The 25,127-nt window shown below is 40.0% G+C and overlaps 1 protein-coding gene across 2 annotated transcripts in view; it reads left to right on the top strand.

Moving 5' to 3' along the window:
• LOC126937587 (acyl carrier protein, mitochondrial-like) overlaps nucleotides 1-24,746 on the top strand; it is a 398,652-nt gene extending 373,906 nt beyond the window's left edge. For both annotated transcript variants that reach the window (XM_050761133.1, XM_050761134.1), the window contains exon 2: nucleotides 24,082-24,746. In XM_050761133.1, coding sequence (XP_050617090.1) covers nucleotides 24,106-24,576 — 471 coding nt within the window. In that variant the 5' untranslated portion in view covers nucleotides 24,082-24,105 and the 3' untranslated portion in view covers nucleotides 24,577-24,746. The remainder of the gene's footprint in view (nucleotides 1-24,081) is intronic.
• The last annotated feature ends 381 nt before the right edge of the window (nucleotides 24,747-25,127 follow it).

Genomic DNA, 25,127 nt, shown 5'->3' with positions numbered 1-25,127 from the left:
GGGACTGGCTGCTATGAAGATTAAATGAGATAACCCATCCTAAGTGCTTAGAATAATGCAGGAGGGTAATAAGACCTCAGTGTAAGTTAGTTATTACTCTCTGTAAATGAAGTACTGTTGATTCACCGACAGCATGCTAAGAAGTAATTATTCATCATTCAACTGCAAACTTGTTATACCACACTGCATGCTGTGAAAAATAAATTCACTTTAAAAAATTTGTTCTGCCTTTATCTTTTTCCCCCAACATGCAAAATTTCAAACATTCAGAAAAATGGAAAGAATTCTGCATTGAACATCCACATGCCCACGGTCTAGATTTTAAAATTAACTTTTTTCTGTATTTGCTTTGTCACACATCTCTGCACCTACCTATCCCTTTATTTAGACATCACTTTATTTTTAAGTGCATTTCAAAGTTTGTTGAAGGTATCAGTATACTTAATTATTGAACTTCAGCATACATATCATTAACTAGAGTTCAATATTTGTATGTATTTTTTAAGGTAAAGTTTACATGTGGTGAAATGTACAAAGTTTAAGTGTATTATTTGAGGTTGGGCGCAGTGGCTCACACCTGTAATCCCAGCACTTTGAGAGGCCTAGGTGGGTGGATAACCTGAGGTCAGGAGTTTAAGAGCATCCTGGCCCACATGGTGAAACCCCATCTCCCTAAAAATATAAGAATTAGCTGGGGATGGTGGCACACCCCCGTAATCCCAGCTACTTGGGAGACTGAGGCAGGAGAATCACTTGAACTCGGGAGGCGGAGGTTGCAGTGAGCTGAGATTGCACCACTGCACTCCAGCCTGGGCAACAGAGTGAGACGCTATCTCAAAAAAAAAAAAAAAAAAAAAAAAAAAAGTGTATCAGTTGATAAATATTTATTCATACATCTGTGTAAGCCAAACCCCTATCAAGATTTAGAACATCAGCCAGGCGCGGTGGCTTATGCCTGTAATCCCAGAACTTTGGGAGGCTGAGGCAGGCAGATCATGAGGTCAGGAGATCAAGACCATCCTGGCTAACACAGTGAAACCCCATCTCTACTGAAAATACAAAAAATTAGCTGGGCGTGGTGGCAGTTGCCTGTAGTCCCAGCTACTTGGGAGGCTAAAGCAGGAGAATGGCACGAACCCGGGAGGCCAAGCTTGCAGTGAGCCAAGATCACGCCACTGCACTCCAGCCCAGGCGACAGAGCGAGACTCCATCTCAAAAAAAACAAAACAACACACAAAAAAGATATAGAACATCATCATGGCCTAGGAAGTTCCCTCAGGCCACCATGTAGTCAATGGCCACTGCCACAATCCCTAGGCAACCAGTCTTCTGATTTTTTTCACTCTATATTAGTTTTTTCTGTGCTAAAACTTTGTATGAATGGACTGTTACAGTATTTGCTCTTTTATGTAAGACTTCTTTCACTTAACATTTTTGAGATATATACATATCATTGAGTGTATTAGTAGGTCTATTCCTTTCCAATGATGAGTAGTATTACATTGTTATGAGTATAGCATGGCTTCTTTAGCTATTCTCCTGCTGATGGACACCTGCAATGTTTCCCATTTAGGGCTATTATGAATAAAACTGCTGTCATCCTTCTAGTACAGGTCTTTTTGTGGATGTATGTTTTCATTTTGGGGGATAAATATGTAGGAGTAAAATTAGTAGAGTGGGTATATATGTTTCATTTTATTAAAAACTGTGAGACCTTTCCCCAAAGTGATCATATCATTTTATGTTCTCACCAACAAGGTATGACTGTTACAGTTCTTCTGCATCCTTGTCACTATTTGATATTATCACTCTTTTTCATTTTACTCTATGGGAGTATACTGGAATTGTGTTTTTAATTCATATTTCTCCAATGACTAGTTACTTGAGCACTTTTTGTGTGCTATTGGCCATTCATATATATCCATTTCCAAATTGTCTGTTCAAATCTTCCCCATTTAAAAAACCTTTTTATTTTGAATTAATTTTAGGCTTACAAAAAAAGTTTCGAAAGCAGTGCAGAGTTTCTGTATATGCCTCATCTGGGTTTCTTCTAATGTTAACATCACATATAACCATAATACAATGGTCAAAACCAGGACATTAACACTGGCACAATACTATTCACTAAACTACACTTGATTCAAATGCACCAGTTTCCATAGTTTTTGTGTTCCACGATTCTATCTAGGATCTCATACTGCATTTAAATTAAAAAAAATTTTTTTTTGAGACAGAATCTCACTCTGTCACCTCGGCTCACCGCAGCCTCCTCCTCTGCCGTTCAAGCGATTCTTGTGCTTCAGCTTCCTGAGTAGCTGGGATTACAGGCGCGCACCATGATGCCTGGCTAATTTTTGTATTTTTAGAAGAGATGGGGTTTCACCATGTTGGCCATGCTGTTTTTGAACTCCTGACCTCAAGTAATCAGCCTGCTGTGGCCTCCCAAGAATTACAGGCGTGAGCCACCATGACCAGCTTATACTGCATTTAATTGTTATTTCTTATGCTCCCTTCCCTTTTAAAAATTGGGTTGTTCTTTTTGTCATTAAATTCCAGGTATACTTTATATACTCTGGATACAAGTTATTTTAGTCTTACGCTTTGAAATTATTTTTCCCAGTATTTGACTTGCCTATTCATTTTTGAAATGTTGAATTTGATGAGCAGACGTTTTTAATTTTGATGGTCTAATTTATCAAATTTTTCTTTTATGGTTATTGCTTTCTGTGTTCTACTTCAGAAAATTTTGTCTCTCTTTAATTTGGGAAGATATTTTCCTGTTTTCTTACAGAGAAAATTTAAAGTTTTAGCTTCTGTATTTAGATTTATAGTTCATCTCAAAGTAATATTTATGGTGTATAGTAGTGGTTGAGACTAATTTTCTTTTCCTCATATGAATTTTTAACTGCTCTAGGACCATTTGTTAAAAAAGAATTTTCCGTCCCCATTAGGTTTTTTTGGTTCCTTGGTTGAAAACAAAGTTATTTTATAAGTGTCTGGCATTGGCCTATTTTTCTATTTTGCCAGTACTACAGTGTCTTCGTGACTATAACTTTAGGGTAAATCTTGAAGTTGGTTAGTGTAAATTCTCTAAAATTTTTTTCTATTTTAGGTCCTTTGCATTTCCACATAAGTTTTAGAATCAGCTTGTTGATTTCCACAACAAAGGCTGTGGCATTTTTGCTGAGATTTGGGAAGAAATGGTATAAAAATGTAGTCTTCCAACTCATGAATATGATAACATTTTCAACATTATTTCTAAATGTTTCCAAAATTTCCAAAAGACCTTGTCAGTTTTTTTTCCTAGTTTCTCTGGGCAATGTTTTGTAGTTTTTAGTCTTGTGCATCTTTTGAGGCATTTATTTCTAACTATATTATGTCTTTTGAAGCTATTGCAAGTGGAATTTTAAAACATTTTATTTTCCAATTTGTTTGCTACCAATATACAAAAATGCAATTGGTTTTTGTATGTTGACCTTGCAAAACTCTCTTAGTAGTTCTAATAGATTTGTAGATCCTTAGAATTTTCTAAGTAAACAATTATGTCATCTGTGAATAGAGATGAACTGGTTTTACTTCTTCCTTTTTGATCTTTATGCCTATTTTCTTGTCCACTGCATGAGACAGGATCTTCAGTACAATACTGAAAAGAAGTAAAAAAAAGTGCTTTTAAAAAAATTTTATGGGGAAAGCATTCAATATTTTACCATGGAGTTTAATAATGGTTTTCTTTCTTAGATGTTCTTTATCAGATTGATGTAGTTCCTTTCTATTTTTAATTTGCTAAGAGATTCCAGCATAATGGGCATTACATTTTATCAAATGTGTCTTGTATATCTATTGAAATGCTTGAATAGCTTTTCTCCCTTCATCTGCTAATATGATGAATTACATTGATTTTCCAATGTTAGAGCAACCTTTTATTTCTGGGATAAACTCCAACTGGAGTGTGTGTGTGTGTGTGTGTATATAAGTTTATATATAGAAATTTTTATATATTTCTTTATTTGATTTATTAATATTTCTTTGAGGATTTTTTAGTCTGTATCCATGAGGGATATTCTATAATTTTTAAATTTTTTGTAATTTCTTCATCAAGCTTTATATCAATGTTATATGAGCTTCATAAATGAGTTGGAAAGCAGCTTCTTGCTTTCTATTTTCTGAAAGAGTTTGTGTTAACATTCATATTAGTTCCATAACTTTTAGCCAGAAGCCACCAGTAAAATCAGCTGGGCTTGGAGTTTTCTTTGCAGAGAGGTTTTTGATACTGGATTCAATTTCTTTAATATGTATGAGAATTTTCATATTTCTATTTTATTTTACATCATTTTGGTAAGTTGTATTTCTCAAGGAATTTGTACTTACACTCAAGTTGCAAAAATTATTTCCATAAGGCTGTTCTTAATTTTTTTTTGGTACTTTTAATGTCTATGGGTTCAGTAGTAGCGATAGTCCCTCCTTCACCTTCATTCTTGATATTAGTAATTTGTTGTCTCTGTGTCTCTGTTTTTAAAAGACTTTAGTTTTTGGAGAAGTTTTAGGTTCACAGCAAAATTGGGAGGAAGATACAGATTTCCCTTATATTCCTTGCCCCAGCACATGCATAGCCTCCTCCATTATCAACATCAACCACTGAAGTGGTGCATTTGTTAAGACTGATGAACCTACATTGACACATCATCATCACCCCAAATCCATAGTTTACAGTAGGGTTCACTCTTGGCATTGTGCATTCTATGAATTTGGAAAAGTGTATAATGATATACATCTATCATTTCAGTGTCATATAGAGTATTTTCACTACCCTAAAAATCCACTATGCTTCACCTATTTGTTCCTCCTCCTACCCTCAACCCCTAGCCACTATCCCTCTTTTTACTGTTTTCGTAGTTTTTTGTTTTTTAGCATGTCATATAGTTGGAATCATATAGTATGTAGCTTTTTGAGATTGGCTTCCTTCACTTAATAATATGCATTTAACCTTTCTCCATGTCTTTTCATTGCTTGATAGTGCATTTCTTTTTAGTACTAAGTAATATTTCATTGTCTGGATGTACCACAGTCTATCCATTCACCTACTGAAGAAGCAACTTGGTTGCTTGCAAGTTTTGTCAACTATGCATAAAACTGCTATAAATATTCTTATGCGACTTTTTGTGTGGACATGTTTTCAACTCCTTTGGGTAATACTAAGGGGCGTGGCTGCTGGATCATATGGCAAGAATATATTTAGTTTTGTGAGAAACTGCCAAACTGTCTTCCAAAATGGCTGTACAATTTTACATTTCCACTAGCAATGAACGAGAGTTTCACAGACTTGCCAGCATTTGGTGTTGTCAATGTTTTGGATTTTGGCTCTTACTATAGGTGTGTAGTGGTATCTCATTATTGTTTTAATTTGCATTTTCCTGAAGGCATATGACATGGTGCATCTTTTCATATGCTTTTTTTCCATCAGTATATGTTTTTTGGTCAGGTGTCTGTTAAGGCCTTTGGCCCACTTTTAATTCATGCTGTTGTTTTCTTACTGTTGACTTTTAGGAGTTCTTTGTATATTTTGGATAACGGTTCTTTATCAGATGTCTTTTGCAAATATTTTCTTGCAGTCCATAGCTTGTTTTCTCATTCTCTTGACATTGTTTTTGCAGGTAGAACTTTTTCATTGACTGAAGCCCAGCTTATCAATGATTTCTTTCATGAATTGTTACTTTGGTGTTTTACCTATAAAGACATCACCATACCCAAGATCATCTAAGTTTTCTCTACTGTTTTTTTCTAGGAATTTCATAGTTTTGTATTTTATGTTTAGGTCTATGATCCATTTGTGATAATTTTTGGAAGGGTGTAAAATCTATGTTTAGATTCATTATTTTGCACGTGGATGCCCAGTTGTACTAGTACCAGTTGTTAAAACATTTTTTTCACTGCCTTTACTCTTTTGTCAAAGATCAGTTGACTATATTTACATGGGTCTATTTCTGGGCTCTCTCTTTTGTTCCATTGGCCTATTTGTCTATTCTTTTACCAATATCACACTGTCTTGATTATTATAGCTTTATTGTAAGTCTCAAGGTTAGATGGTGTCAGTCCTTTCATTTTATTCTTCTCATCAATATTGTGTTGGCTATTTTAGGCCTTTTGCCTCTCCATGTAAACTTTAGAATCAATTTGTTGATACCCATAAAATAGTTTGCTAAGATTTTGATTGGGATTGCATTGAACCTATAGGTCAATGGGAAGAACTGACATCTTGACAATGTTGAGTTTTCCTATCCATGAACATGGAATATTTTTCCATTTATTTAATTTTTCCTTGATTTTTAAAATCAGATTTTGTGTAGTTTTCCACATATAGATCTTGTACATATTTTGTTAGATTTATACCTATTTAATTTTTTGGGAAGTGCTAATGTAAATGTTAGTGTGTTTTAAATTTCAGATTCTACATATTCACTGCTGGTATACAGAAAGGTGATTAATTTTTTTTTCTTTGAGATGGAGTCTAGCTCTGATGCTCAAGCTGGAGTGCAGTGGCACAATCTTGGCTCACTGCAACCTCTTCCTCCCGGGTTCAAGCAATTCTCCTGCCTCAGCCTCCTGAATAGCTGGGACTACAGGCGTATGCCACCATGGCGGGCTAATTTTTTATGTATTTTTAGTGGAGACAGGGTTTCACCATGTTGGCCAGGATGGTCTCAATTTCCTGACCTCATGATCCACCCCCATCGGCCTTCCAAAGTGTTGGGATTACAGACGTAAGCCACTGAGCCTGGCCAATTAACCTTTTTGTATTAGCCTTGGATGCTGCAACCTTGCTATAACTATGTATTTGTTCTAAAGTTTTTTTTTTTTTAAATCTGTTCTTTTGGATTTTCTGCATGGATGCTCATGCCATCTGCCAAAAAACAGTTTTATTTCTTCCTTTCCAATCTGTATACCTTTTACTTCCTTTTCTTGTTTTATTGCCCTAGCCAGAACATTCAGCACAAAGTCAAAAAGGAGCAGTGAGAAGAGACATTCTTGCCTTGTACCTGATCTTAGTGGTAAAGCTTCTAGTTTCTTATTGTTAAGTATTATTTTTAGGTGGAGGTGTTTTGTAGATATACTTTATTAAGTTGAGGAGGTTCTAATTTATTCTTAGTTTTTTGGGAGTTTAAAAAAATCATGAATGGGTGTGGGATTTTGAGAACACTTTTTCTGCATCTATTGAAATGATCATGTTATTTTTCTCTTAGCTTGTTGATGTGATGGATTACATTAATTGAGTTTCAAATGTTAAACAAGTCTTGCATATGTGAGATAAATCCCACTTGGTCATGGTGTACAATTCTTTTCATACATTGTTGGATTCCATTTGCTAATATTTTGTTGAAGATTTTTGCATTTATGTTCATGAGATATACTGGTCTATCGTTTCCTTTTCTTGTAATATCTTTGTCTGGTTTTGGTTTGAGGGTAATACTGGCTTTATAGAACAAATCAAGAAGTACTCCTTCTGCTTCTATGCTTTAAAAGAGATTGTAGAAAATGGGCATAATTTTTTCCTTAAATATTTGGGAGAATTCTTGAATAAACTCATCTGGGCCTGATGTTTTCTGTTTTAGAAAGATATTAATTATTGATTCAACTTCTTTAATAGATATAGGCCTATTCAAATTGTCTATATCTTGTGAAAGTTTTGGCAGCTTATGTCTTTCAAGAAATTCACCATTTCATCTAAGTTATCAAATTTGTAGGCATAGAATTGTTTATAGTATTTCTTTATTATCCTTTTAATGTTCATGGAATCAGTAGCGAGGTCCCTTCTTACCCCTTTGATATTAATAATTTGTGCCCTCTTTTTTTCTTAGTTTGACTAGAGGCTTATCAATGTTATTGCTCTTTTCAAAGAATCAGCTTTTGGTTTTCTCCACTGATTTTCTATTTTCAATTTCATTGATTTCTGCCTAATTCTTATTATTTATTTTCTTTTGTTACTTTTGATTTAATTTGCTCTTCTTTTTCTAGTTTCCTGAGGTAGAAATTTAGGTTATTGACTTTAGATCTTTTTCTTTTCTATAAACTTTCTTCTAAACACTGCTTTTGCTGTATTCCACAAATGTTGATAAGTTGTGTTTTCATTTTCATTTAGTTCAAGTAATAATCAAAGTTTTGACTTAAAAATTTTTCTCAATGTTTGTTGCTTTTTATTTACTTTTGCTTTTATTATTTTCTTCATTTAAATTACTCTGGGTTTATTTGGTTTTTCTTTTTAAGGCTCTTATGGTGGAATCTTAGGTCACTGTTTTTTGTGACAGATTGCATTTTCCCAAGATGATCATAACAATCTCTTTCATCCTATGTGCTCTTCTAGAATTTTACCACACTGCATCAAGAGTAAAGTCTAATTTTTCTCTTCTTGACTTGTAGGGGATTGTGAATCACCTGTAACCAATACAATGCAGCAGAAGAGATGCTGTGTGACTTTCCAGTTAGGATATGAAAAGGGATGAAATAACCTTTTCCTTGCTAGCTGTGAGTTTTATTCTTGGAACCTAAGTCTTCATATAAGAAGCTCAGCTACTCTCAGGCCACAATGCTGGGAGGAAGCCAAGCTATGTGGAGAGGCATGAGTAGTGGGCAGTCCTAGCTTTTGAGTCCTCCAAGTCCAGGAGCCAGAGATATGAGTGAATGAGCATTGAGATGAATCTAGTCCCACCCATTGACTTCTCTTCAGACTTTGGGTTGTTTCAGCGGATGCCCCTTCAGTCTCCAGATACTGTAGGAACCCAAAATGTAGCACCCTGTGTGGTGTTTTTTGAGGCCTGCCCACCAGCAAAAAAGACTGTATTGAAAAAAAAAAAAAGCTCATGCAAGGCAAGTTCCTTCTTCCACGTGTCAACTCCCTCCTCCAATTTCTGCTTCTTTTGGTGACTCTAGAACCTTTGAGTGGGTTGGTCTGATAGAGGCTCCTCAGCACTTACCAGAAGTGAAACTCAGCATCTATCTTTCAAATCCATGAAATTATATTATCTATATATTAACAGAACATTAATCTGTTTAATACAAATACTTTGTATTTGTCACAGTTTTAGTAAATTTGTTTAGGATTTTTCTCATTTTAAAATATATTAGGAGTCTCACTTTTGAAAGTCCAGTCTCTTAGCTTCCAGAGTGAGGAGAGCCTGAGCTCAACTTCAGCTGCTCTCTCTGCCTCTGAGTTTACACCGGAGGTTCCCATGTTCCATCTTAGATTACAGGCCTGGGAAAACTTAACAGAGTTACCTTTTTCTCAAGGTATAATGTTAGGATATAGCCCAATAAACCTAACAAATAAACAAAGAAGAAATAAGAAAAGTGAAGGCTTCTAGGACTCAAGGAAAAAGAAATTAGAAAATATCCTCTAGCATGAGATTCTTTTGTTTTTTGGAGATGGAGTCTCGCTCTGTTACCCAGGCTGGAGTGCAGTGGCACAATCTTGGCTTACTGCAGCGTCCGCCTCCCAGGGTTCAAGTGATTCTCCTGCTTCAGCCTCTCTGCTTCAGCCTCTCTGGTAGCTGGGATTACAGGCACCCACCACCATGCCCGGCTAATTTTTGTATTTTTAGTAGAAGTGGAGTTTCACCATGTGGCCAGGCTGGTCTTGATCTCCTGACCTCAAGTGATCCACCTGCCTCAGCCTCCCAAAGTGCTGGGATTACAGGCATGAGCCACCATGCCCTGCCATAAGAGATTCTTAAAGCTAGAGATGGGAGGGGCTGGGGCAGTTACGGAAGGCCTCACCTCTGGCCCGTGCTTCTACACCAGGGAATTTGTCTCAGCATTCCCATCCCCTTCTGGGCTGCACTGAGCTTGTTTCAGCAGCACTGAATGCCATCCTCTTCTTTGTAATGTCTAGCTTTTGCTTGGAACATTTTTGCCTGTGGTAGAACATCACATTCAGCTCTTCTCCAGGAGGTAGGGACAGAGATGGCTTTGCAGGAAACAAAAAGTGAGGCTTATCCTCTTAAGTCAATTGGAGCCTCTTATACTTTATTCAAAGTGCAATTCTAGTCTGAACCTGAAATGGTGATAATGGCTTAATGGGCACATAAATAAGTGTTGAAATATGCACAGCTGAAAAGGGACCCACAATAAAAGTGGAGAAGAGGTAATGATGCAGAGAGAGGACCAAAGTTTCTGATTAAAGTCATACCTAATCTGCTGTGGAGGTTATCACCAAGAATTTGAGAAACTATTTGCTTACAGGGAGATTGGTAGTGTGGAGTGTAGGGGTGTGTGTTTAGGGGGAAGGGTGGGTGTGGGAAGATGTGTAATAGGAGAATGGGCTAATTAGAGGGATTGGAGGAAAATTGGAATCTTCCCACTCACTCACTTTCTTTTCAACTACTACACCCATTTTTATTTTTAAACTAAAAGCAGAGTCCTAACTTATAGTATAGTGCAAATAGCCAAGATTTGGATTCAAGCAGCCCTACCACTTTCTATCTATGTGACCTCTTTTTTTTCAAATCTGAATAATGTGAAAATGATAAGCAAAGCTGAAGGACTGCTGTGACAACAGCAGATAAGATAAACTGAATGAGATAAACTGTCCAAATGCACCTAATACAGTGCCTGGCAATAGTAGCTGCTGAAGCTGGCTTAGTTTACTCTCCTGTCATCCTTATCTGCTGCTCAGCCAGGCCAGTTTCTTTTACCCCTAATTCAAGTGGTAATTGAATTTGTTGTTATGGTGCTAGCATTTCTGTGTTACATAAAATTACAAACTCGTATAATCTTTAATGCGGACGGATCATAAGGTTCAAGGGTCTTGCCCACCATCTTTCAATTTGTTGTTGAATCAACAAGTATTTGTTTAACTCTGTGTGCCAACCGTGCTAAGCATTAGGATAGGGCAGTGAACGATATCGACCCAGTCCTTGTTTGTGGAGCTTATAAACCAGTAGAGAGAAAGAGACTTGAAGCAAAATATTATTACAGATGATCCATGAGAACAGTTCTCCGTGGTAAGAAGGAGAAGAGAAGAGCTCACCAAGTGAGCACAATGGTGAACTTGATATAGACTTGGGTGTTAGGGAGGGGAGCCCCAGAGAAGTGGCTTTGGGTTGAGCCCTGAGGGATGACCAGGACTTAGTTTGGTGAAGAGTGGGAGGAAAGGAGAGAAGACACCTTTGAGGGGCTGAAAGGTGTCAACGTAGCTGGATACAGATGGGGTGAGTGGGAAAGGGTTGAGGGAGTTGTGAAAGTTGGCTGACTAGGAGCTGTTGGGAGGAGAAGCTCAAAAGAAGTTGAAGAGGTGAGGTAAGCACGGGCCAGATCATGCCATAGAGGCATGTCAGGGCATCTGACAGTACAAGACAAAAACAATATACAGAACAGGACTTCCTTTCCTTGGGTCTTCTGGATGGTTCTCTGCTGCCCTCTATGGTAATCCAGGGCTGTAAAATTCTCTGTAGGGTAAGCACACGAATCTCATTGAGGGTCTTAAGCTAACATTTTAAAGGACTCAAAATTAAGAAGTCATTTTTCTCCAAATGGATTAATGAAATGCCAAATAGTGGATCTGAGTGCTATTGGAATGTCGGAGTGCTCTTGCTCCTTTCTAGTTGGCAACAGGCCGGAGTTGAATGTTGACAGCAAATTGTACAGATTTTTATTTTCTTAAAAAAAAAAAAAAACTTAACCTGCTTCTGAGAATGTTCTCAGAGAATGCTTCTTAGAATCTCTATACACAGTGCATGTTAACGGCAGGGAATCCCTCATAGAAACCCAAATAAGCAACTCTGGAATTAAATTAGCCCCCAGCTATCTTAAGCAAATATCCTACAAGGGAAATTGTGTTATCTAACTGGCCAGTTGATTCTTGACTTTTTCAGCTTCAAGAAAGAATTTAAATGGCATCCCTGTGTGTTACTCTCATTTCAAATCCTCTGGAGCAGATAAACATTATCATGAAACTGGCCAAGGATGAAATTTAAATAAGTAGTGATTGGAAAGGATGACAGTAAGAGTTTCCAACCCACAAAAACAGACAAATTAGTTTAATTAACTGCAAAATTTGGAGGACAAAGATATGGGGAAAATTATTTAGGTCGATGTGTAATGCATGCTCAATATTTTTGTAAACAAACGTGTTAGGAAAAAGAAATCCTACCAGTATAATTAATCCTTAAAAATGTACCACCAACGAGCGACTTGGAACCAAGAACATGTTTTTGTCCTTGTAAGTTACTGTCTCTTTAAATGGCAATACAGATGGAAGACCTGTCCTCACCAAAGAGGGTCTTCCTCTGTTGTGCCATCACACTACACTGCCAGGCTGTGATTCAACTATCGGGTTTATTTGTATGGAGATCATGATGGTTTCTCATGTGGTTGAATCATGGTCTGAATAGACAAAATAGAAGCTGACTTCATGTTGGAAGCAGCCATCTTTTACTGATGATTGGAGGGAAAAGAACTTTAAACAGATAGCAGGGCGTACCATGCAGTAGTAGAAAGCCATGACATTGGCCCAATAGTTAGCAAGAGATATCTGCAAAACCATGTGGATAGCTAATTCTACATCTCTCCTCCCTCATCATGAAGCCAGGGTGTGCTTTTTAAAAATTTTACAATCTCCATAGATACAAGTGTTTTTTGGTTACATGGATAAATCGTATAGTGGTGAAATTTGAGATTTCAGTGCACCCATCACTGAAGTAATATACATTTTACCCAACATGTAGTTTTTTTTATTCTTTACCCTTCTCTCAGCTCAACTCCTTCTGAGTTCCCAATATTCATTATACCACTCTGTATGGCTTTGCATACCCAGGTTGTGTTTTATGTAGTTCTGTTATGCATGCACACACATGTGCACATATAGACTCTGATTTGCTCTTCTGTTACTCTGGTTGTGTAGATGAGGACTTAACCTAATGTAATAAGTTATAGATGAGTGTATTTTAAATCTGGAGAACTAGGAAAACATTTTGGCAAGGCCAGGGTGCAATGTAGTTAATAGGGAAGATCTATTGATTTTGTCTGCCCAGCAATCCTTTTCTAACTCCCCTGGCTTTTCTCCCCCCTCTCCTCCCCACTTCTCCTTGCACCACCCTCCTACTAGTTCCTATGGATCAGTTAGAGCTGCCAATCACAATGTACCCTGGTTATGGACCGTAACTCTGGCCTTGGCCAATCATAATACCCTATTTCTCTAAACACAAGGATTAGTTCCATAGTACGTTTTATAATTTAAACAGAGCCCATCAGAATTCATTCCTGGGAGTGGTATACAGACATTGGGAGAGAGAGTATCTTTCTGCTGGAGAAGATAAGCTAGGAGGAAGTGACTCTAGGGCTGCTGCTTCCATCTTTTTCAGTCTGCAGGTGCCAAGCTGAGAAGAGTGAGACATATAATTTCGGCATAGTTGAACCCCAAATTTCAGGTTCGGAGGTTCAGGTTCTTACAGTTATTTCTTCTCCTCCCATCCCCTCCCCCTTCCCCTCCCCTCCCCTCTCTCTTCCCTTCCCTTCCCTTTCTTCCTTCCCTCCCTCCTTCCCTCCCTCCCTCCTTTCCTTCCTTTCCTCCTTCCTTCCTTCCTTCCTTCCTTCCTTCCTTCCTTCCTTCCTTCCTTCCTTCCTTCCTTCCTTCTTTCCATTCAACAACTATTATTAAGGATTTATGATGTTTCAGACAATTTTTCAAGGATGCAGGAAATTATGGTGAACAAGATTGACAAGATCCTAGTTCTCTTGATCCTTATACAGAGGAAATTGACAACATATTAGTAAACAAATAAATAATTACAATAACTGCAAATAGGGATGAGTACTATGAGGAAAATAAAATGAAGGGTGATGTAATAAAGTCTGGCTCATGGTTGAGAGGATAGATAATTTAACTGGAGTGTTCGGAGAAAGCTTCTGTGAGGAGGTGATCATTGAGCTGATGCCAGAAGGACAAGAAAGAACTAAGCATGCAGCAATCTGGAAGGCAAGAAGATCAGCAGAAGGCATAGCCAGAACAACAGTCTCACAAGGAAAAGCTTAGGGTGTTAAGAGCAGAAAAGGTAAATGACAGCAGAAAAAAGGGAAGTAGGAAGGAGAATGTGGAGTAAGATGAGTTTGGAGACTGTGTAAAACTTACAGTCCCTGGCCAGGGATGAAATTTTATTCAAGTGACTGTAGGAAGACTTTTAAAAGAAGAAGATGCCATGATCAAATTTGAATTTGAAAAGGATTACTTTGTCTACTATATGAAAATAATTACAGGGAGGAAAAAGTGAAAGCCAGAAAGCCAAGTCAGTGTTTTGCTCTTATATTAATTAGGATGATTGTCATTATAACAAAGTTAATCAGACTAGGATTGTATTATTATTAATACGCAAACAGTTCCAGAATGACTCTCCAGCCTCGTAAATATCATTCAGGACCCACGCTGTTTCTATCCTTTAGTGTGTTATGCTCAGCGTGTTAACTTGGCTTTTAGGCCTCTACGTTCTTGTTTACAAGATGGCTGCCTCGGATGGTTCTAGTCTTCTCAGGTAGGTACACAATATCTAGATGATGAAGGAACTGTCCTCTAGTGATCCTCTTTTTCCTGGCAGTGACAACCCTCCCCAAAGTCTCTTCCCAACCCAGAGATCAGGAAAGGGTCATGTGACAAAGGGGCATAGAATCACTGTGTTTGTATTAGACCCATCGTGGTTCATTCCTTTCCAGGAACACATGGAAGGATGAACATTAAACAAAATAAGGATTTATCAGCAAGGAGGAAGGGATGCAACTGATAGTGTCTGCCATGATTGATTTGATTACTCTGAATAATCCAGATAACTTAAAAAATACTTAAAAAAATTCCTAGCATCCCCAATCTTTTTCCATGTTAATCTCTGATAAGCAGGAGAGACCTCGTGCCATGATGCGATTCTAAATAACTTTTTCACTGTTTATTGACTTTTGAGAACTATAATCCATAGTACACCTCTCTGACTTGTTATTTAACAACTCTTCTTGACCAAGGAGCCTTGTTTTTGTTATCTCTGAGTTGCGTGGGGCCAAAGAAGGTGACTGGCTAGTTTAGGTAACATTGTGACTGTTTGTGGGTTGGTGCTTCTGCCGCTACTTTGAGATTGTTTCAGATCATCACTCTCCTGGTCCATTCCCTCATTCTCTTTGTCTCTTTCACGTCACCTTCAGTGTGGCTGCTGATCCTCCTTCGCTGCATTGTTTATCCTCTATTTAGCTGCAAGAGAGTTATTTCTTAAGGATCCCCCATAGAGCAGTTCTGGTTTCCCTTCCAAAGCAGGACTGCTACTTCTGTCCTAAGGGCTATCTCATTGTCCTTCATAACAGAGCCAGCATAGTCATTTCTTACTGAAGTTAGTCTGACTTTGATTTCTGTCACTTGTTACTAATGTTCTGACCTAAATATATTTGCCTGTATAGATTGCATTCTAGATGGGGATAGAAAGATAAGTATAGATAAGCAAGGCTTAAAAAGGAAGATTGCTGTGTCCTAGTTAATCAGCTGAGTCAGGGACAGTGCTGGGCAGAATTTTTTTGGTTGTCAGTTTTGTGGTCTTTCCACTTTCTTGAAGCCATTTTTGTGAAATTTTCTTCTCCAGCCAGCCTCAGTCTTTATTTAAAATTACTCAAGTCAGTGTCACCAGGCTCTCCCTAGGGAAACAGGCAATGGCAAAGTCCACTCTTGCACAAAACTCCTGCAACTCTAGAGTCATGCTGTGCTGAGTCTCCAAACCAGAAATCCTCTTTAACTGGACACTGTGTCTGACTTGATGCAAAGTCAAGTAAATAGCTACTCAATTGGAGAGATTGAAGAAGTTACGAGACCTTCTTGCTTTGCATCTCTCCACAAGCAGCTGAAGTTACAATATCCCTAAAGTAAACAGAAATCTACCTGTCATCTGTAGAGGAGGGAGAAAGGATGCCCAGTAACTCATTATCATGTTAGCTTGAATTTGTTTATCACATTAGCTGATAAATGTATCACTCAAAGTGGCCAGTAAATGGGCCACAGACTCTGTGCATTTTTATAAGGATGATGTTTGAATAAAGCAGAGTCTGGGACAAGACCACAGACTCTTGGGGTTAGAAGGAGTCCTCAAGTTTGTCTCATTTTCTGTTGAGACTTTGTAATCCAGGGATGCATAATCTGAGGTATAGGCTTTAGAGGGTTCACAAACACCCTAGAATAACATGGAAACTTCATGTGTCTGAAAAATTTTTGTTAAAGTGGGTTTGCTATGGCTTGAATGTGTCTCCCAAAGTCCACGTGTTAGAAACTTAAGCCCCAGTGTAACAGTGTTGGGAAGTGGAGTCTAATAAGAGGTGATTAGATAATGAGGGATTAATGTCACTATTGAGGTAGTGGGTTAATTATCAAGAGAGTGGCTTTGTTATAAAAGTGAGTTCCAGCCTTTCTGGCTCTGTCTTGTGGGTGCTCTTTTGCCGTGTGAGGCCCTCCACCATGTTATGACTCAGCAAGAAGGTCTTCACCAGATGCAGCCCCTTGACCTTGGACTTCCCAAACTTCAGAATTGTAAACAAATACATTTCTTTTATTTCTGAGTTACCTAGTCTGTGGCATTCAGTTATAGCAATACAAAATAGACTAAGCCAGAGTTAATGGGTTTCATTAGATTTTCAAAATGCTTCTGTAAATAAAAAGAGTTAATGTCACTGAGGCCCAACCTCAACCCCTGCATTGTATGAATTCTTACACATCAGAGCCCAGTGCAGGAAAATTCCAGTAGCAGAGAACTCCTCCCTTCCTCTCTCCTTCCCTCCCTGTCACTTCCTTCACTCCCTCTCCCCTTCCCTTTTGGATAGCAGCCAGCCTAGTGGCAGCTTCTCAAATTGGAGTATGCAGGCCCCTAAGAAAATGTGAAGGGAGATGGGAGGCTTCAGGATAAACATGGACCATTTTCCCAGAAGGATACTTTTGCTTGAAGATTTTGATGAAATCTTTATTCTAGTATTTAAGAAAAAAACTAATCTAAGATAATAGAGCAAGTATGTAAAACTGACATGAATTTGAGAGCCAAAACTCGGCAACTCCTTTGGGCTCTGTCTGTTCACCTTGATGTATCATTTCACTCTCGCTATGGGACATTTAGGGAGACTTCAGTAGAAAATTTGCAGAGGCACTGGCATATTTAAAAAGGCACAGTTTCAGGCTGGGTGTGGTGGTTCATGCCTGTATTCCCAGCATTTTGCAAGGCCAAGGTGGGAGGATCATTTGAGCCCAGGAGTTCAAGATCAGCCTGAGTACCATAGTGAGACTCTATCTCTATAAAATAATGCAAATATTAGCCAGGTGTGGTGATGCATGCATGACTACAGAGGAGGGTGAGGTGGGAGCCTCACTTGAGCCTAGGAGGTCTAAGCTGCTGTGAGCCGTGATTATACCACTGCATTCCAGCCTGATTGACAGAGCAAGACTCTGTCTCAAAAAAAAAAAAAAAAAAAAAAAAAAAAGTACAGTCTGTAGAGTAGAACCTAGCTCTACCTCCTGTTAGCTCTGTGTCCTTGAGAAAATAGTTTTAGCTTCTGAGAGCCATCCTTTCCTCATCTATTAAATAAGGATAATAAAACCTCCCTTACATAAGAGTTGTAAGTTTCAAGGAAATGAGGACTGAAGGGCCCTTGGCTCACAGTAGGCCTGTTCCAAATGGCACTTTCCCCTCTATTTACATGATGAGCTGTAACCTGCCTCCAGGAAACTCTCTCACTGGTCTTAGTTTTGTCTTCTGGGGTCTTGGGAGTAAGTATATCCAATTCCTCCCCTTGCAACCCAATCCTTCAGTCATATTTTTTAAATGTGCTAAAATATGCATAACATAAAATTTACTGTTTTAACCATTTTAAGGTATACAATTCAGAGACATGTAGACATTCACAATGTTGTACAACCATCACCACTATCTAGTTTTAGAACCTTTCCATCACAAACAGAATACCAGTGCCCAAACAGAAGCCCCAAACCCATGAAACCATCACTCTCCATTCCCCCTGCCCCAGCCCGTGACAACCAATAATCTGCTTTCTGTCTCTACGGATCTGCCTTTTTTGGCTGTTTCATTTAAACAGAATCATAGAATTCATGGCTTTTAGTGTCTAGTTTCTGCTTTCCTCAAGACCACGAAGAGCTCAGGCCAGAGGAAGGCAGTGTGCATTGAGAGAGGCAAAGACAAGTATATTTCACCTCACAATGTAGCCCCAGCATCCTACCCCTGCTCCTACACCTGGTAGTCAAAGTCCAGCCATGTTGCAGCGGGCCACAGGGCCTGGCACCAGCATCTGCATCATTCATCTGAATGACGAGTCTGAGGCCAGGGGCACTGCTCGATCCAAGGTCGGCTTGGGCAGCAGGTGCCTGGGAAGCGATCGTTCAGGCTGGCAGAGTCCAGCTGGATGCTGTGCGCTGTTTATCCTTGTATGGCACAACAGAGCCTCGTTACAGGAGCAGCACTTGGGCACACATTCACAGGAAAGACAAACCAGCCTGGCCTGGCCGTGGCCTTTGGAAAGACAGAGTCTGCTAATGTGTGCAGCCAGTGAGCTGCATGGGTAATTAAATCACTCCCAAGGAAAACCTTGTTTCAGCACTAAAGGTCATGGTTATGATTTGTCTGTGATTCTTTGTCAATACGTTTTTCTAACCAAGTACCACATAAAGAGTCCATTATATGGGCTTTGGTGCTGCCTGCATGCCCAGGGATGGGAACGGAAAAATTTGTGGGCTGGCCCCGTTAAACGCACCATTTAACGCGGTACAATCGCTCTCCAGCCTCGAGTCTGCCTTTTGTTTACTCAAGACCTAATTCACATGGGGGTGGGGGGGTGGGAAATTAGTGTAACTAGAAGTTTAGGGTCTCATAAAAGGCTTTAACTAGTTTCACAAAGATATTCACAGATGGCTGCACAGTAAACATTGTGAAGGACTAGAGCTGGGTGAGAAGTTGGAAGAATGGAGCACTAAATTGTGCTTGTGTTCTGCTCTCACGGTTCTGAGTTGGTTACGGTAAATCACTGGGATAGGCACGGGGATTTCTGCTTTCCCCTGGGCCCTTTCCTGTCCTTTCTCACAGAGAGGACCTGGAGAAACCGCTGCATCAAACACCAGCTCAGGGCTTGAGAGTTGCAGGCACTTTCACAACCTCCTTTAGGAAGCCAGGTGTTGAGTGATGGCTCAAGCAATTGGGCCCCAACTGTGGCAGCAGGAATGCTCCAGAATCACAGGTAGCATTGACCATGGTTATCAAAACCCCACAGAAACCAAAGAGAGTTCCTGGTGGCTCAAGGAACAGCCAAAGTAGAGAAGAGCCTCCCTCAAGTTGATGGAAACTCTAACTCAGACTCCATCTCCTCCAGGAAGCCTTAAATAATCTAGAAGCTTTATTTTTCTCTCAAGTAATGTTAAACCAGGGCAGTTTCATGAGAGTGTCAGAGACTGAGGCCCCTTTCATCCTTTCGTTCTACTTTTTAGCGCATGTTTTTTGTTTTAGCTGGGACTAGGTTTGTTGCATTTAATGTACAAAATGAAAAAAAAAAACCTTTTAATTTATCTGTTATGTGAAAGAAAGAGGCAGTCAGTCCAGTTTGGTGAGTCCTTGATGTCATCAGGGACCAGATTCCTTCTAGATTATTACTCTGCTGTGCCTGGAGCTCTTATTCTCAGGTCTTGCATGGCCATCCCCTCCATTAGATCTGAGTTCCAGGCAACACACAATGAAGGAAGGAGAAGAGGACATTCCAACTTTGTTAAGGAGACTTCTCAGAAGCCTCACATTCATTGGCAGAACTTAGTTCCATGGTTACACTTTACTGAGAGAGACGCTGGAAAAAGCCTTGTAGCTGGACACATTGTTGGATCCAACAATGTGTGTTCTTTGCTGAGGAAGACAGTGAGAATGGATTTGGGTAGGCAACTAGCAGTTTCTATTTCAACCCTTGCAGTCTGTCCCACTAGCTTGCCAAACCTTTTTAGATATGTCTGAATCATTAGGAGTGAGCAGTAGAAGGTTTTGGCTCAAAATATGATGCTAGCTATATGTATAACATACAGATCATAATGCCTGGCTCAAAGAAAATACACAAAAAATGTAGGTTTTCTTCTCCTTTTTACAGTACCTGGACCAGAGGTTAATCTTCAATGCCTCACTTTCTGGTTGATTGATTCCCCTTATTCTAAGCAAGCTATTAAGATAACACTTCTTCCCTGAAATACTTCCTGTGTTAGAATAGTTCTGTGTGTGTGCTGCAGACCCATGAAAAGGAGGGGAATCCAGAAGAGCGCTCATTGCAAACGTGTCAGGGGCCAGAGCTGGTACTGAGATTAGGAAAAATAAAACCAAAGAGTTTGGAGACCAGGGAGATAAGGAAGAAGGCGACCAACGGTTGAGAGAAAACTACGACAAAGTGGTAATTTCATTGATTTGTCCTGAAATGTGTGTAGAAGAATGAGCCCATGATTTGGAGCCAGGATACAAGATTCAAATCTTGTTCCATCATAAAGTTGACCTTTGGCTTCAATTTTCTCATTGAAGAAGAGGTTAGACTTTCTGGCAACCAGCTCATGAGGCTGGCTCTCTTGGGTCAGGGATGTGGGGGGGTTTCAGGATGATCCCATATGGTTTGTCTGGCCGGGCTCACTGGCGGGTTAGGAATCCACTGAGAGGATGAGTCTGAAGGAAAATTCTGGGTGGAATCTAGGAAATGGGGCATAAAAGCTGAGAACCAGCAAGGCAGGACAAATAGAATATGGAGCTGGAGAAGGTCAGCCTCAGAGGAAATGGGAGAAATAAATTTGGAAATTGAGGTTGCCAGAAATCACAGTACTCAGGGGTCAAATGAGTTGTAAAAATGAGTTCAAGGCAGGTGATCCAACTTCCCAACGTCTGTCTTGCATCTGAACTTCTTGGACCTGGGAGACATTCTGGAAGTGGGAAGCTCTCAGGATAGGGCTACATGTTGTTCGGGTCTCCTGTGGCTCTAAAACTGCTGTGATTCTAAGTTGAATGAAGAGGAGATACAATTCTGTGAGAACAAGCTATTTCCTGGGAGCTGGTGCCTCTTCACTCTCTAGTGCTATCTGCTGTTGGGTTGGGCCATAAGCTTCCCTGACTCCAGAATAGGAATGGGCAGTACTAATTTTAAGATATTCAAAGAAAAACAAGGTCTCGGTCAGGTTGAGATGAATGGGTTGGTTCATACCAAAAGATTGTGGAGAGCAGTTGTGCTCCATTAGCTTTTAGGAGGATAAACCGTGTGTTGTGTTTCTCTGCTTTGGGGAAAGAAAAGGTGGAGGTGAAGAGGTGGGAATGAGCAAAGACAAAGAAACTTACAGAACAATTTAAGTATTAGATTTTAAAATTCTAGGTAGGCAAATCTTCTTCACTGGGAAAGACAGATGATTATATTTCCTGAGGTTAGTAAGAGTTTTTCAGATACTCTCAAATAAGCAAACAGAGTCAGGTGTGTGCTTCCAAATAGTGTTTTTTCAACTTTCCTTAGGCTAGGATTTCAAAATGCTGCTCCAAATGCAGAAATCACTGGGCTCTTTATCCAAATTCTCAGGAACTCTTCTGCACAGAATCCCTCCTAGTTTCTGACGCTCTGGTGTTTGGTTTGTTGGATGGCATGTGCAATAGAGAGGCAGAAGCAGGAGGATAAAACCAACGACTGTATTTCTCCCGCAAGAAGCAAGAGCAAGCCTCTCATGTTATGGGCATTTATTCTATCATGGGAGAAGATGAGAAGACAGGGCTTTTGAAGCAAACCCGGTCCAACACCCTGCTGAACTGACCTGCGCCCAGCTTGGCCTGAGGGGATTTCTTGATGTGATGAGAGAAAAACTGAGGGGAGTGTGTTTCAGAAAAAATGAAAGGGCATTTCTGTTTGCTTCTCTCTTGTATGTCTTGTGACGCTATCAAAAAATAGAATCAGGATGTGCTTTGGCAGTTAGACATTTATATTTCCAGCTGGACTCAAATAATTTTTAGAATCTATTTACAACAAGTATAGAGTCACTTTTTTTTTCACGTTTGGAGAAAACTACCTTGTTGGCATGGTAAATAGCAAATGAGTCAAAGAACTCTTAGAAATAATATTTTGAATGTTTAGAATAACATTTCGAAGGTTAACTCATTAACACTAATGATTTGTTATATTAATTTCACCCAAACTATAGATTAAGATACTCAGGGAAGAAATATGTTAATTTTCTATAATCTGCAAGATTTTCAAAAGTAATTTGAGAAAAATATAGCAATCTACAATTCTGGCAATATTTTCTTTAATGAAGAAAAGCCAGTGAGCAGGCCGAGGAATACCTTTTATGACACATTTTCAGATATTACAGTGTATGTTGATTATTTCCTTTAAGGTTGCAAGGAGGATACATGAATAAGTAAATGAATAAAAAGTGATCTCTTTTCAAGAAGGCAAGATATATACAGAAAAAATATAACACATGGCTGACTACAATAAATGCCAAACAAGAAGGCTCAGAACTTCTGAACAGAAGTTGTTAAGAGCTTCACCATCTATCTGCCTGATAACCCAGGAATGGAATTTTGGGGTCATGATTAACTTCCCCCTTTCCCTTGGACCATGATACATGTTCCCAACTCTTGGCCTTTATTTGTGCTGATTCCTTCCCTGGAATCCCCTCTGCTCATCCTTCACACCCCTTAAGACTCAGGTCAAATGACAACTCCTGCACGAAGACTTCCCTGATGTCCTCTGTACCAAGTAACTTCTGAGGCTTAAATCTGCTTGCAAAAATCTAGAGATCTAGAGGAGACCACATAGAAACTATCTTTTGTCTAAGCTGAAGAAAGAAACCAGAGAGGTTTTACTTTTCCCCTGTAGGATCCACAGTTGAGCGGGCTCTGCTAACCCTCCACCATAGGCATTTTTAGGGGCAGTTTATATGTTGCTTCATGGCTTGGCTGCTTGGCAGGAAGAATAAGAAGTGATGGTTGTGCCTCTTCTCAGAAGAGTTCTGCACCTCTGAACCACATTGCAAGGAAGCGGGGTGAGGGGAGAAGGAGAGAGAGAGAGAGAGAGAGACTGAGGTGGGGCCTCTCCTGGGTGGGAACAGGCCCAGAACCACACTATATCTTTAGCTTCATGACAGCAGCCAATGTGGTGGTGTGATATATACTTGGATATATCAACCGCTGTGTTTTTTATTCAGCTAGTTCTTGTGAATTTTTGGCCTTTTTTCATTCAGTCAGTGACTGCCCTTGGTTTAGGGGTGCAACAGATAGGAATCTCAAAGAACTAGAAGAGTACATGGTGTTTTGAAACTCATGACAGAAGTAAGAGTTGTGAGAGGTGGAGGTAGGGGAAATTTTAGTGCCATAGGAACCTGGGCTTTGTATGTGCCAGAAACAAGAGGCTGTGGAGAGTGAGCTGGCTTTAACCACCGTCTAGCCCAGAGAGAGACTCCTGGGCAGGAGGCAGCAGAGTTGTAAGAAAAGCTGGGCAGTTGGATGCGGGGCCATGGCTGGGGCCTCATGGCTCAGTGGGGGCCCTCGGGGAGAGTAGGTGTGTGTCTTGCTTCTCAGGTGAAGCCCAGGAAGGTGCTTTGCTTCTCAGGTCTCTCGGCTCATCCAGTTTGGCATATGGCATGTCTCGCGGCAAAGAGAACCTGAGATGGCCCCGTTGACTTTCCCATAGTCCTAGGGTAGCATGGGACAACATCCAGACGCCCCGTACCACCTGAGAGAAGGCCTGTCACCTATCTGAGAGAGGACCAATGGACCAGACGAGGACTCGGATGCAGTGGCCACATAGGGAGCTTGACACCTCCGGGATAGATGCAAAAAGACACAGGCTATTGGCACCATTGGCAAGACACATCCATCTGGGGGATGCCTCTGTGGAGAGGCAGCACTGAGGGAGGACCAGACGCCTTCTCCTCACCAGAGGAGCACGACATGGCTCAGTGGGGCAAAAGCTCTAGACAAAGCCATAGACAGAAGATTCTGGGTTGCTCGAGTTTTTATTCTAAATGGTCCAACATGGAGCTTCTATTACCCAGTGAAAAGGGGGCTTGAGATAGAAATGATATAAAAATAGAGTGCATCCTGGGTCGGCGTAGCTATGGCGTCTCGTGTCCTTTCAGCCTATGTCCGCCGCCTGCCTGCGGCCTTTGCGCCGCTGCCCCGGGTCCCGATGCTGGCCGTGGCCCGGCCTCTCAGCACCGGTCTGTGCTCCGCGGGGACCCAGACGAGGCTCGGGCCTTTGCAGCCGGCCTTAAGGCTGGCGCAGGTTCCTGGTAGAGTTACACAGTTGTGCCGCCAGGATAGCGACATGCCCCCTTTGACGTTAGAGGGCATCCAGGACTGTGTTCTTTACGTATTGAAACTCTATGACAAGATTGACCCAGAGAAGCTTTCAGTAGATTCTCATTTTATGAAAGACCTGGGCTTAGACGGTTTGGACCAAGTGGAGATTATCATGGCCATGGAAGACGAATTTGGATTTGAAATTCCTGATATAGATGCTGAAAAGTTAATGTGTCCACAAGAAATTGTAGATTACATTGCAGATAAGAAGGATGTATATGAATAAAGTATCAGACCCTTTGGCTTTGGGGAGAGAGGACTCAGATGATAGTGGCGAATGTCTGGCAGTGAGGACGCATTTTCGCATTGTTGCTGACTCCGACAGAGTGATTCTGATGGACTTGTATTTAAATTGTATAAGCGTTTTACCCTTTGAAAATAAATCTATAAAACAAACAAACAAAGAAATGATATAAAAATAAAGGCGCTTTATTTATTTATTTTATTAGCACTTCACTTAAAATTCTTTTCCCGTCCCCCACCCCAGATTTTATTTTAGATTCCGGGGGTACATGTGTAGGTTTGTTACCTGGATATATTGCATGATACTGAGGTTTTGGGTACAAATGATCCTGTCACACAGGTATGAGCATATTGCCTGGTAGTTTTTCAACCCTCGTCCTCCTTCCTTACTCTCCCTGTTGTAGTCCCCAGTTTCCATTATTGCCCTTTTTATGTCTATTAGTTTCTGATGTTTAGCTCCCACTTAAAAGACAGACCATGTGGTATTTGGTTTTCTGTTCCTGCATTAATTTGTTTAGGATAATGGCCTTTAGT

Source organism: Macaca thibetana, chromosome 15, assembly GCF_024542745.1.
Source record: "Macaca thibetana thibetana isolate TM-01 chromosome 15, ASM2454274v1, whole genome shotgun sequence".
NCBI lineage: Eukaryota > Metazoa > Chordata > Mammalia > Primates > Cercopithecidae > Macaca > Macaca thibetana.
The sequence above is the reverse complement of the archived record's forward strand: the minus strand, read 5'-3'. Positions and strand labels throughout refer to the sequence as shown.